Source organism: Notothenia coriiceps, unplaced genomic scaffold (genome assembly GCF_000735185.1).
Source record: "Notothenia coriiceps isolate Sejong01 unplaced genomic scaffold, NC01 NC01_scaffold00014676, whole genome shotgun sequence".
NCBI classification, from domain to species: Eukaryota; Metazoa; Chordata; class Actinopteri; order Perciformes; family Nototheniidae; genus Notothenia; species Notothenia coriiceps.
Window position 1 is genome coordinate 1 of NW_011347377.1, and position 12,550 is coordinate 12,550.

General features: G+C 39.8%; 1 protein-coding gene across 1 annotated transcript; it reads right to left on the bottom strand.

Moving 5' to 3' along the window:
* Positions 1 to 704: 704 nt before the first annotated feature.
* Positions 705 to 11,436, bottom strand: pip4p1a (phosphatidylinositol-4,5-bisphosphate 4-phosphatase 1a). Its single transcript, XM_010774817.1, has 5 exons — positions 11,198 to 11,436; positions 9,836 to 10,029; positions 5,424 to 5,530; positions 3,043 to 3,148; positions 705 to 761 (listed from the first exon to the last, which is right to left on the bottom strand). The coding sequence occupies exons 1-5, from the start codon at positions 11,313 to 11,315 to the stop codon at positions 705 to 707; spliced, it is 582 nt and encodes a 193-aa protein (XP_010773119.1). The 5' UTR covers positions 11,316 to 11,436.
* Between the last annotated feature and the right edge of the window lie 1,114 nt (positions 11,437 to 12,550).

Consider the following 12,550-nt stretch of genomic DNA (forward strand, 5'->3'; position numbering starts at 1 on the left):
TGATGTAGAAGAAGAGGGGACACATGTTGATGTAGAAGAGACATGAGACATGAAGAAGAGGGGACACATGTTGATGTAGAAGAGACATGAAGAAGAGGGGACACATGTTGATGTAGAAGAGACATGAAGAAGAGGGGACACATGTTGATGTAGAAGAGACATGAAGAAGAGGGGACACATGTTGATGTAGAAGAGACATGAAGAAGAGGGGACACATGTTGATGTAGAAGAGACATGAAGAAGAGGGGACACATGTTGATGAAGAAGAGACATGAAGAAGAGGGGACACATGTTGATGTAGAAGAGACATGGAGAAGAGGGGACACATGTTGATGTAGAAGAGACATGAAGAAGAGGGGACACATGTTGATGTAGAAGAGACATGAAGAAGAGGGGACACATGTTGATGTAGAAGAGACATGGAGAAGTGGATTTTGCACAATAGGTGACCTTTAAACAATTTATATAAAAGTCACATATAGAGTATGACAGATTTTCACAACCATGTTCGTCTAATTTAGGAAAAGTCCAACCCAACCTCTGAGGCTGGTGAGAGAAATGTGTCTCAGATGTTTATCCACAGCCTTCTGGCTCACTGTGTGTAGGATTACTGAGTGAAAGCTTTAGCAGAATGCCTGAGGATGTAAATCTACAATGTGAAAGTACAGTGGGGGTGAAGGCATGTGATGGATGCTTACAGCTACTTACACTTTCCTGCAGTGTGGGCACCTGGCCAGCGTCCGGTCTGTGAACTCTGTCCACTGAAATTACAAAGAGAAACATTTGTCAAATGATCTGCTTTATTGATGACAAAAGGTTCAAGTACTGTGATTAGAATTCATATAATCTCATTTTCGATATCCCAGCCTTAGAATTAGCTGTTTCTTACACCATGCTTACGAATAAAAAATTGACATTTTCTTTTTATCTTTAGACCTATATAACAAACTACAGAAGATTAAAACCCCAAAAAGCATAATAGGGCCTCTTTAACTCACACTATAAACATACACAGAGATTCAAATATATTTGGTTTATACACAATCTAGGCAAAGAAATAGAAAAGTGCAAATGTGTTCAGGGTTGTTTGTAATACTTTGGTACTTGGAATTTCATTTGTTCTATGCGTCTGTCCTGGTCCGACTTGGTGGTGTAAAGGGCAAATGTCTATAAAGTTTTGTCAAATGCCAAGACAAAAGTAAAAAACAATTCTCTGAGAGCCAGATAAAGTTGTTCTTTCCCTGGTAAACAATGTATATTTCAGAAGAATAATGTAACACATGTTTGCCTGAAAAATAACGTCATTATCTGTTGTTGATACACCGTCAGCTGATTAAATGCACTGATGGGGGCGGTCTTATTTAAATGTGCCTGCTGATGTTTTGATGACATTTAACATAATCACTCCAGCTCTTGCTAACATCCAAAAGAAAAATAATCTTCTCTCGGGGTAGACATTTGTAAACCCTGCAGAGCAGAATCCACTGTGTGCATGCTGTGCATTCGTCTTGTTTTGAACAAACACTCTGTATTGGAGGCGCAGAGAACATTATCGCTCCATCTTTGATAAAGGGATCACGGCGCTGCCACCCAGGGCACAGATTTTTATTTTCATTCTGCCTCACTGTCTTCACGCAGGTAGGTAAGGTCAGACTGAATGCTAAACACCCTGAAGCATCACCAACTAAATCCTTTCTTTCCTCTCACTCTGCAGCCATCCTCACTCCCCCCGTATATTTAAACCACCGTTACCTGTCCTACACATTGTTAAAAAGCACTAAGTTCAAATTCCCCTTTAGCACACAATGGGCTGAATATATCAGCGCAGGGTGGACAGGGTTATCGATCCAAACCAATAACTCAACATTCACTTGGCCTGGTGCAAATGGGGTTTGGGCTTTTCAATAATTCACCGTTCTGGCTGTGCTTCAGTTCATTTCACAACAAAGGCCTTTCAGCTCGACTGAAACTGTCACGAGATATATTTCATCTACGACTGATGGCAAATGCCAAAGCTGTTTCATTATTCGGCTAGTGTGCATTATAATGCAGCAGCTCCTCATACTGTGGCTGTTTTAGTGGATCGTGGCTCCCTGTGGAGACCCTTTATTGGTGGTGCCTGTTTGGATGTGTCATTTAAAAAGAGATGGGAGGAAGGGGCCTGCGCCAGAGAGTTCATCAATTGAACTGATTTGGAAAAGTTCTTGTCATAGAGGATGATAAGAGCAATCAATCATTGGCTTTGTAAATTCAACCTGTGCTTCTGACGGCATTCATACCTTCAAAGTGGAATTGTTATTATTTTTAAAGCTCAGAAAATGCAGCAATCTGTACACAATAAAAAGAAAAGGAGAAAGCTAGACAGTAAACTATTTTGGTGGAAAGATCCTTACCACTCCCATTTCCGTGTAAAAAAACGATTGTCTTGAATAGATTGTGTGCAAGACTATTTCTGGGAAAGGAATAGTGGTATACTGACAAAGCATTCTGAAGGTAGAGAAGAGTCCGGTGAACGACCCACATCAAACTTCAAACTACCGGTAAACAGTTTTCGTACGAATTACAGAAATGAGATCAAAATGACTCAACTAGTGAGCTTTAGATGCTGGAGGAGAGTTAGCTTGGTCGGTTTCCTGTTTCCACTCGTTATGCTACGCTAAGCTAGCCCTCTGGTGGCTGTATATTTGACAGACAGGCAAAAGATCTTCTAATTTAACTCAGCAAGAAAGCCAATCTACCAAAATGGTAAACAAATCCTTTAACCTCTGACCGTAATGTGATTCTCAAAGAACATCCATAACATTCATCTGTTTGCAACTATATTCCAATTACTTGTATATAAACTATTCTGCACTGTTTCTATTCTATTCTATTGTATTGTATTTACTTGCACAATTATCTGTTGTATTGTGTTGCACTGTGGCCTAAGAATGTCCTTGTCATAACTACACTGTTGCTATGCACACATGACAACAAAAGCCTTGAACCTTGAATGAATCTTGTTCTGATAACATGTTTTAAACGGTGAGGGAGGATTGGTACCAGGAAGGTGTTGTTGCAGTGTCCGCAGGAGACCCGGGCCCCGGCAGGCTGGGGGTCGGGACTGGCCGGACCAGGATGAACCGGACCCAGATTAATTATCCTCTTACTGTAAAAGAGAGAGACATTCAGCGTTAAGAGCAATCTAATAATCACTGCCTGATGTTGTGAGCAGTCGTGACGGAGAGGAAAAGAGCTGACGACGGTTTCACTTTTTTGGGATCCATCAGCAGCCGATCCTCTCATTAGCACTAACACTGCTTTCCTACAATCAGCTTCCTCAGACACCTACAGCCGCTCAGAATCAGACGGCAGCACAGAGATGTGTCAGCAAGTCTGGTCTGAATGCAAAACAGAGAGAGTGGAAGTGAACTTCTCACAGTAATTTAATACAGCAGGGAAAGAAGCCTCTGTGGATTATATACATCGTTTAGCATCAGTTTAATTAAATAGGTTACTTTAGGTCAACTCAAATAAAACCAGCAACATTAAAGGGGCCCTATTCTGCTCATGTTCAGGTTCATATCAGTATGTTGTGTCTCTACTGGGACATGTCTTCAAAAAGCTCTTTATTTTTCTCATACTGCCTGTGCTGCAGCACCTCTTTTCACCCTCTGTCTGAAACCAGAGCTCAGTCTGCTCTGATTGGTTAGCTGGCCGGCTCTGCTGTGATTGGTCAACAGCTTAGAGATGTCCGGCCCTTTAGCCACGTACAATGTGTTGGAGAGCTAGCCAATAGAAGCGCAAGTGCTATGCTATGTTCAGGAAGTAAACGTCCAATGGATACGTTTCAGTGTGTGGGAGAGAAACTCCCTCTGTAGGAACACAGGGACTTTAGCCATGCAGACCATTTACATGGACTAAAGCCTATAGAACACACTATACAGGGTTCATATACTTTTTCACCAATGATTTTCAATGACTTCTCCATGACCTTTACCTAATTTTCCATGACCAAATAAATTACTCTTTCTCAGCGGTACAGGAAAATAAGGTCTGCATATGAAACATGTTGTGCCGATCTAAAACAAATCAAATAGGCTTACTAGCTTCTACACGCTAAAGCCACTAAAATCTCTCACCAGCAAAACACCTCGTCAGTTAAATGCCATTTTACGTTTTCATTACTATACGATACAGTATTTATTATCATTATAGTATTAGTATTTCGGCGATTAGATAAAATATAAATTATTTTTGATGCAACTTTAGTTAAATTTCCATGACTTGTCCAAAACTTTTCCAGGGCCTGGAATTAGCATTTTGAATTTCCATGACTTTTCCAGGTTTTTAATGACCGTAAGAACCCTGACTACAGGAAAGGGAAACCCCCAAAAAGCAGAGTAGGGCACATATATTTGTTAAAAGGTATTCACAATGTAGAGAAAATATCTTCAAAGAAAGTTCAACACAGTGAATTCAAAGCTTAAATGGCAAAGCAAATCACTTGAAGGTTCTTCCTGACATAAGGACGTGTCATTTGGTTTGAAAAACTAAATAAGTGCCTTCAAATTTTCAAACATGAAATCCCTAATCAGCCTTCAGCCTTAACCTCTGATCTGCACTGACGGATGAATTATGAGCTTCAGATCTTTATGCCGTTTCACATCCTACATGTTTACATGGCAGCAGAAAATTAACCAAAGAAAATATGGCTATACAAATGTGGCTTTTGAAAATAGTTTACCTCAGGCATCAAGAAATGCCTCTCATCTGTGTTACCATGACACCATCAGCAGCACGATGTTCAGATGAGCTGCCAGAGCCGTTACCTTCCACTGGCTGTTATCTGCCTTCTGTTTTTTACAATTAAATAATACAACACCGTGGCATCTGTCTGGAATGTAAATATGTTTAACGGCTTCCCTGACATAAGGCATTTTAAACTTTATTTCCTAAACTGTTCTGAACTTTTAGCAACCTTGTAATGTTGTCTATATGCACTGAAGAAAAGTGATTTACTATAGCTCCTTTTCCAGCGGTTCCAAAGAGACTCATATTATATGGAATTGAAATGGCTAAGTGTGCATCAGGAATGTAGCGCATAATTAAAGCAGAGATGACGAATGGACTCTGATTTCAGCTGCATTTGAAAATGTAACATAATCCGTATCCCTAAGGCCCAAAATAAGACACACGGTTAATGCCGTCTATTATCCAGGTTTAAAGAAGTGGAACACATGATGTGGCTTGTTCTAATAACGCTGTTTCATCCTCATCCGGCTCGCTGAGCACCGGGAGCAAAGCCGCAATTTAGGGACTGTTGCTCCCTCTGCGCCTTGTTACTACCTCTGCTTCACTTCACTCTCACACACACACACACCTTGTTCTCGCAGTATCACGGTGATGCAAACACACACACACAGCTGGAAAGAGCTGCTCACCAATACGGCCGGGGACAGGCGATCCTCTGGGAAGTGACTTTGCAGATGAGCAGGCAGTTGCAGGGGCAGCGGACGTACTTCTTCCCTGCCGGGGCGTTTTTAATAGGCTGCAGAGGGAGAGGGAGACACACAGGGGGACGAGATAAGAAGACAGCAGAACATCCACTTAGAACGGGAGTAGGTAACAAGCCAATTATTCTTGATGGACGAGAATTAACCAATACTACGCCACAGAGAGAGGTATTCTGGGAGATATTGGAAGTGGCAGTACTGCAGTGCCAGGTTTTATTTTACTTTAGTTATTCAGGCAATGATAAAGGAAGTTGCTAACTTTAACTTGTACTTTTACAACGGAAAATGTGGCGATTCTATTCTAGGGATAGAAGGGATTGTGAGGTTTATGTTATTCTTTATACATCATTACACATTGGTGGACTTTAAGTACATTAAGCTGATATTACTTCTGTACTTCTCCTGAACATTGTGCATTCAAGATGGAGTATTTTAAGTATTTCAAAATGTTACTTAAGTTAAGGATCTGATTACTTCTTCCACCTCTGTTACAAATTATTCATCTAAAAGCTACTTACATACACCTCAATACCGTAGACATGTTTTCAGTATCGTGCCAAAGGACACTTAGACATGTTAACTGCAGGGGGTTGGATCAAAATGCTGACCCTCTGATTTGCATAACAGCGCACAGTTGCCCAAAAGTTCAGGAGCCGCTAGTTTGAATACTAATAGGTAATTTAAGACCCGAGCGAACGCATCAAGAACCGATTTAAATTGGCTTTCTGCAAAGAGACTGGTTTATTTAGCATTTTACCTTAATTTCAATAGAGAAGGAAATACAGACAACAATTTCAAGAAATGCTTAAAAAAAAAATGTAACTTGCGTGTGCTAAGATTTGGTAATATTCTGCAGGCTCCTATAGTATGTTTACAGATGTGTGTTGCTGTATGCTTTAGTATTCACATTAGTTACAGCATGGCTTGATGTATAGGAATCTAAATATATTCTTATGAATGATATACTCAATGAGTGAGTGACCAGATAAACGTCTACTTTGTGTCATCTCACTAGGTCACAAGACACTGCGGGCCAAAATCAGCTGTGAAGGACGGGGAGCTGAAACTGTGTGTTTTTATAAAACTCCAACTTTATTAATACCCTGCCTTGCTCTGGACTTAATAGAATATCCTGCTGATGGCTCTCTGCGTCATTAAACCCCGACTAACCAGATCTGATTGAGTCCTGCGAGTTTCCTGCTTCATCATCAATTTCACTTACAACAGATGTGGGAGTCAGGCTTATTTCTGCAGGGAGGTAATGACAGCGAGTGAAGACTAATATTACAAGTGATCATTACAGGGTGGATTGTACAATTTCAGTCGTCATTAGTTATTAATCTTAATGCCATATTCACATGCGGCAGTGTTAAAAATTATATTATTTTAATGCAGTCTAAAATAACACACCTGCAATGAATTCTACCTTCATTAATATATAGTGTAGGTGATTTTGAAGGTTGTGGTCAAACTGTATTGACCGGCGTTTCTATTATTCAGCCCATTTTATATAACAAATTATATTAATTTAAATTATATAATGTACAGCTGCAGGTAATTAACCTTTACCAAATTATATTATGTATGATCAGAATCAGAATACCTTTATTTGTCCCGCGGTGGGGATACAGTGCAGATAAAAAGGCAAAGAGTATACTTGTATATTAATTAAAACGATAAGCACACTTTATTAAAAGAAATATAAACAAATAATCAAAAACAAATGAGCACACCATGGTAAGATGGGAGGCGTGTGTGGCGCAGTGGAGTAGTGCGTTGGAGTTCGGATCAGGGTAGCACAGGTTCAAACCCCACTGCAGTCAGCATGTCGTAATGTGAAAGAGAAGTAGCAGTACTTTTTAAATGTTAAGGAAATATCAAAAAGTGTTCAAGGAGTTGGTAACGTTAGGAAATTGTAAATAAATGGTGTCATAATAATGAATTAATTAATTGTAAATAACTGTATATTGCACATGAGTAATGTTAGTGCAAAACATTTGTTATAATATTAACATGTTGATGTCTGTTATAATGCTATATATTCCTATACAGTCATTGCTATGCCTCATCTGTGGCTATGAGTTAATATTTTTGTTTTTTTTACTTCAGTTGAGACTACTTATATTCATCCTGATCCCACCCCAACTTAGACAATAAAAGCTGTTCAAGATAAAGTAATATAAATTACAATATGTCTAATTTGTAAAGCTTATTAGCAATGATAGACTGACACAAAGAAGAGCTACTGAAGATACATTCGTTTCACACTCATTTCAGTCGAAGTTAAACCTCATCTGTACGTCTTATAAGGTCGTTTTCAACCATCTATATTTGCACACCGTGACATGTTTTTTTAAGAGTACATATGTTCCCTCCATCTGTGAATCGCTCATATTGCCAGTCGGTACATCTGGACACATTTCTTATTTCCTCTTCCATCTGCACGCCGATATGCACAGCTAGTGATGCACGCTGTTGAAGCCCCTTTACCCACTGACAGCGCTGAAATTACATGCTGCGTGATCTTCAGCACAACTGTCCAATCCCTCCATCGTTTAGGGTCCTTTCTCTGCGGGAGCTGTTTCCTCAAAGAGATGACTAAAACTCAATTTCCCTTTACAAGTGTTTAAAGAGGAAATGTTTAGGTCCATATTTGTATTGTGTGTCTCTACTGTGACATGCTTTAATGTTCAAAAACACTGTCAAAACACACTTCTTCAGACTGGCTTTTAATATGTGAATTATGTTGTGTTGCTGTTTTAATATTTGTATTCTATTATATATCGTTTGAGCACCTGAAAAGGAAATGTATTATTATTAATATTAAAAAGCTCTTTTTTTTTCTCATACTGCCTGTGCTGCAGCACCTCTTTTCACCCTCTGTCTGAAACCAGAGCCCAGTCTGCTCTGATTGGTCAGCTGGCCGGCTCTGTTGTGATTGGTCAACCACTTAGAGATGTCCCGCCTCTTAGCATATCACGATTAATGTTATTTAATGTCAAAATAATGATCTCTAATTAGAAAATAAATGTAATAATGGGACCATTGTCAAGATAACAACTAATGTCTATGGAGTTGCTGTTTGTTCTTAAGCTTCAATCTCAACATATCTTTACATTTCTTTTCACTATCTCTGTAAAGCGTCTTTGAGCACCTGTAAAAGCACTAACAAAATGAATATATTATTATATATTTGCCTCCTGATTTTTCCCATCAGCATTTCACTCGGACTGGGTAAATAGATCTGGCACTTTTACACTTCAGACTGCCTCTTTTAAGAAAATGGTGGACATGACCTGTCATACCGAATTATTATTAAATGTTACGGTATGGGTAGATCAAAATCCAGTTAATTCTCCCCGCTGGTTATTAATAAATCAAACACCTACATATGCTTTTAGTCTACAAGTGAATCAAGTGATCATATCAGTTATCAAGTGAATTGACTAGTGAAGAGCTAAATGTGTGTAGCATCACACAGGACTGATAACATCAAAGAAGAAACAACATCAAACGGTCCTCAGAGATCAAAAGATGAACATTTAGCTTTTAAATTCATGCAAGTGTTAAATATTGATATCATATTTCCTGTGATTTGCCTACATTTCATTCACATCATAAATCCACAGCTGACATTTCAAAGAGCTCTTACAGCATATCACCTTTTTCAATGTGACTCAATGTGAATCTGTTACTGCACCAGTTCAAATACTTTGCACTCACCAAACCAAACCAATTACATTAAAAGTAATGTAATATTTTGGGTAGGATGAACCAAATAAACCAGTAAAGAGTCTTGGAAAATTAACTTTTTTTGTCATTGCAGGAAATATACAGACTGTACACTTTTATAATCTTATTTATTTATTTATAAGGGTTGTTCATCCAAATGCAACAAAAATAAATGCTTTCGAAACAAGTTAATATCAGGAAACATTTATATGAGGATTATAGGGGCTCACTGTGAGGTATGTGGATCAACCAGAGTCATTGGGATACTGATTATGGAAACTGAGCTGTATTGAAAGTTTTTCCTAAATTAGTAGCTTCTTTTGAGATGTCTGTTTTTATTATTTATAGTTAGTTATAGTGTGGTTGTATAAATGTAACTTATAGTGCTGATGCGCGCCTGCCTATATGCATTCAGCAGGAAGGAAAGCAAACCGTTTTTAAAGCAATAAAAAGATTGGGATTTAGAGACACATATCTCAAAAGCTTGGTTAATGTATTTGGTGATTTGTGTGAAACAACCCCTTGACAGAGCAAACTGGTCAAGTATTTGTGCATGTGTGAGTTGCAACTGTATACACTGTAAACGGATTCAGTGTGTCGAAACTTACCGTAGCTTCATTGCAAACGCCACACTTCACCACGTGCTGGTGGATCTTTCCCTCCACAGAGATCAGGCTCTGACACACCCTGCAGCTGATCACAGGAGCACTGCCACTCTCTGGGGAGGTGAGAGGGGAGTAGGGCGGAGGGTCCTCCCCCAGGAGCACCGAGGGCTGAGTGGGGCTGGGGAACGGAGGGAAGCCTGTACAGGGACGGGTAAAAAGTAACAAATAGAAACAGTGAATACAAAAGTAGTACTGCCACTGACATATGATCGGATTGTTGAGGGGAACAAATGAACAAGAGTTGCACAATGGACCGAAATGCACATGACAAGTAACAGCTTACATTAGGATTAATAAGATAATAAGATTTGGTCTCGAGGTGTACTGAAAGGAGCTTTAGAAGAAAAACACTCCTGGAATGCTGAGAGGGTTAATTTCAACAAGTAAGAGTCTAAGTACTAGTGAGAGACCCGAAAAAAATACAACAATGACGAGAGAAAGGGAAAGTTTCAGTAAGATGCAGCTTAGCAAGCAGACTAAAGCACTTTGTAGATGAAGCTAAACACAATTAAGGAGCCATAGCTCATGCTTTTTCCAGAATGTTACACACAGGCCCTCCCTTCATGAGCAGCCATTGGTTGAAGCTCTCTCTTGCAGCATCCCTTTTCAGCCTCCTTACTGGCTTTCTCATATGTCAATCAAATCAGGTGTTTCTCAAGATGCTAGCTAGCTAGGTGGTACTGTTATCTAGTTTGCGAGCACCGTGGGCATCATTCAACTATTGGAAAACACTCAACAATAAGTGTCAAGAAACTTTAATAAAATATATGTGTGCTGTTCTTTTTCTGAGCTGCAAACTTGATATTATGCGCATGCCGGTGCTAATCGAGCTAGCTAACAAGCTAATATATAACGGTTGCTAGGTTAGCTAGTTAGCACAAGGCTGATTGCCTTCTGCTTCACGTCCTAATAACACAAAGTAAATCACATTGTATCCCCCAGGAGATGCTCATTAAGATATAAAGCTTACATCATAGCCGGCATTAACACAGTGAGAATAGGCTGGTTCAACAGCTGAGCTAGCAGGCTTATACATGTTCATTTAACTGATCAACGTTTTACCTTGTTGTTGTGATATCTTCTTTTAACAGTTACCTATATAAAAGCATTTTTTAATGTAAATCTTATCTGTACTGTCCTGTGTTTCACTCTTACTCTGTTGCTGCTTTAACACCTGAATTTCCCATCAATTAAGGTCCATCTTAACCAGAATGCCCTGTCAGTGGATGCTAAGCTAGGCTAGCTGGATATCCCTCTGCTTCTCATCCTGATAACAACACAAGGGAAAGCTCCATGGAGACTCACTCTGAGGTTTGTTCGGTGCACCGTAAGGAGCGGCACCGGGAGACACCCCGCCGTTACCGCTGCCAAGAGCACCATCTCCCAGATCCGATAGTAACGGGGACCTCTCGCCGTCCGCCATACCGAGAGCCGGGCGTGGGGAGGGGGAGTGGGAGCGTGAATGCAGACCAATACGGTGTGTATTGTTGTGTCGGAAACGCAGGCGTCACATGATCACACCACCCGTGCTGCTGCTGCGGTAACGGGACCGGGGGGCGGGGCTTAGATCACCCGGGAATGGGATGCTGTTTATTATACACTAAATGGGTTGGTTAATCAGAGGTGGGAGAAGTACTCAGATCTTGTCCTTAAAGGTCACCTATTATGCAAAATCCACTTTTTCATGTCTTTTATACATAAATATGTGTCCCCTCTTTAAGAGATTCTGAATGTTTCAGGAAAAAGATTCACCCACTTTTTATCCTGATCCATTTATATAAAAACCTGTCTGAAAATGAGCTGATCAGATTTTGACCACTTTATGATGTCATAACGATGTTTTGGCTTGTGTAACCATTTGCCAATAACCAACCAAGGTAACTCCTCCCCCACCTTATCACCTGAATCTCCTCCTAGAGCACCATTTCCCAACCTGGGGGGCGCACCCCCCCTTGGAGGGGCGCCAAAGATCGCAGGGGGGTGGAGGGGGTGCCAGGCCTCAGATGATTTGAGGCCAAATATCATATTTACACTTTTTTTTTTTTTTTTACATATAATTGTAACGCAATACATGATTGTCACTAAAAGCCTTGTCTCTACATTACAATAAAATCTAAAAAATAAATGATTAATTAATTTGAATACAAATTCAAGTTAGTAGCTATTATAGGCACAAAAAGACATAAATGTATAGTTCTTTCTTTAATAGAAATGTTTCTTCTGCCCGTAAAGTGTCCAAAACAGGCTTTTCTGGATAAGCGCATTTTTAAAACATAGTCATTGTCCATGCCGGTTTCAGTTGGATTATTTGTCACAGTTGCTCCGATCAGATCGGTCTCCTCCATTTTGTAGATTATTTACGACTTTTGAATCCACATAAACACATCGGCAAAATCCGGCTTACTTTGAGCATGTGTATTAAACAGTTTAATCCATTTGTGAATTGTTTCCCTTTGCACCGTCCTGTATTTTCTTCCTACGGGAATCCCAATGAATTAATCCTGAGTCCAATAACCATCAAAGTCACTCCAATAGTGCTCCTTAATTACGCTTTCATCCTCCTTTAACAAAATACTTCACATTCATCCAGTTTGTGACACTAGTTGTAGCATTTTTGGGACTTTTAAAATGTAATTACCGCTGTTGCGCCCCCCCCCC

Excerpts from the sequence above, each read along its gene's own strand:
- pip4p1a (XM_010774817.1), bottom strand. The coding sequence starts at position 11,315 with ATGGCGGACGGCGAGAGGTCCCCGTTACTATCGGATCTGGGAGATGGT. Across the intron at positions 5,531-9,835 it reads GCGTTTGCAATGAAGCTACG|CCTATTAAAAACGCCCCGGC; the intron begins GTAAGTTTCGAC and ends CTCCCTCTGCAG. Across the intron at positions 762-3,042 it reads ACTGCAACAACACCTTCCTG|TGGACAGAGTTCACAGACCG; the intron begins GTACCAATCCTC and ends TTGTAATTTCAG.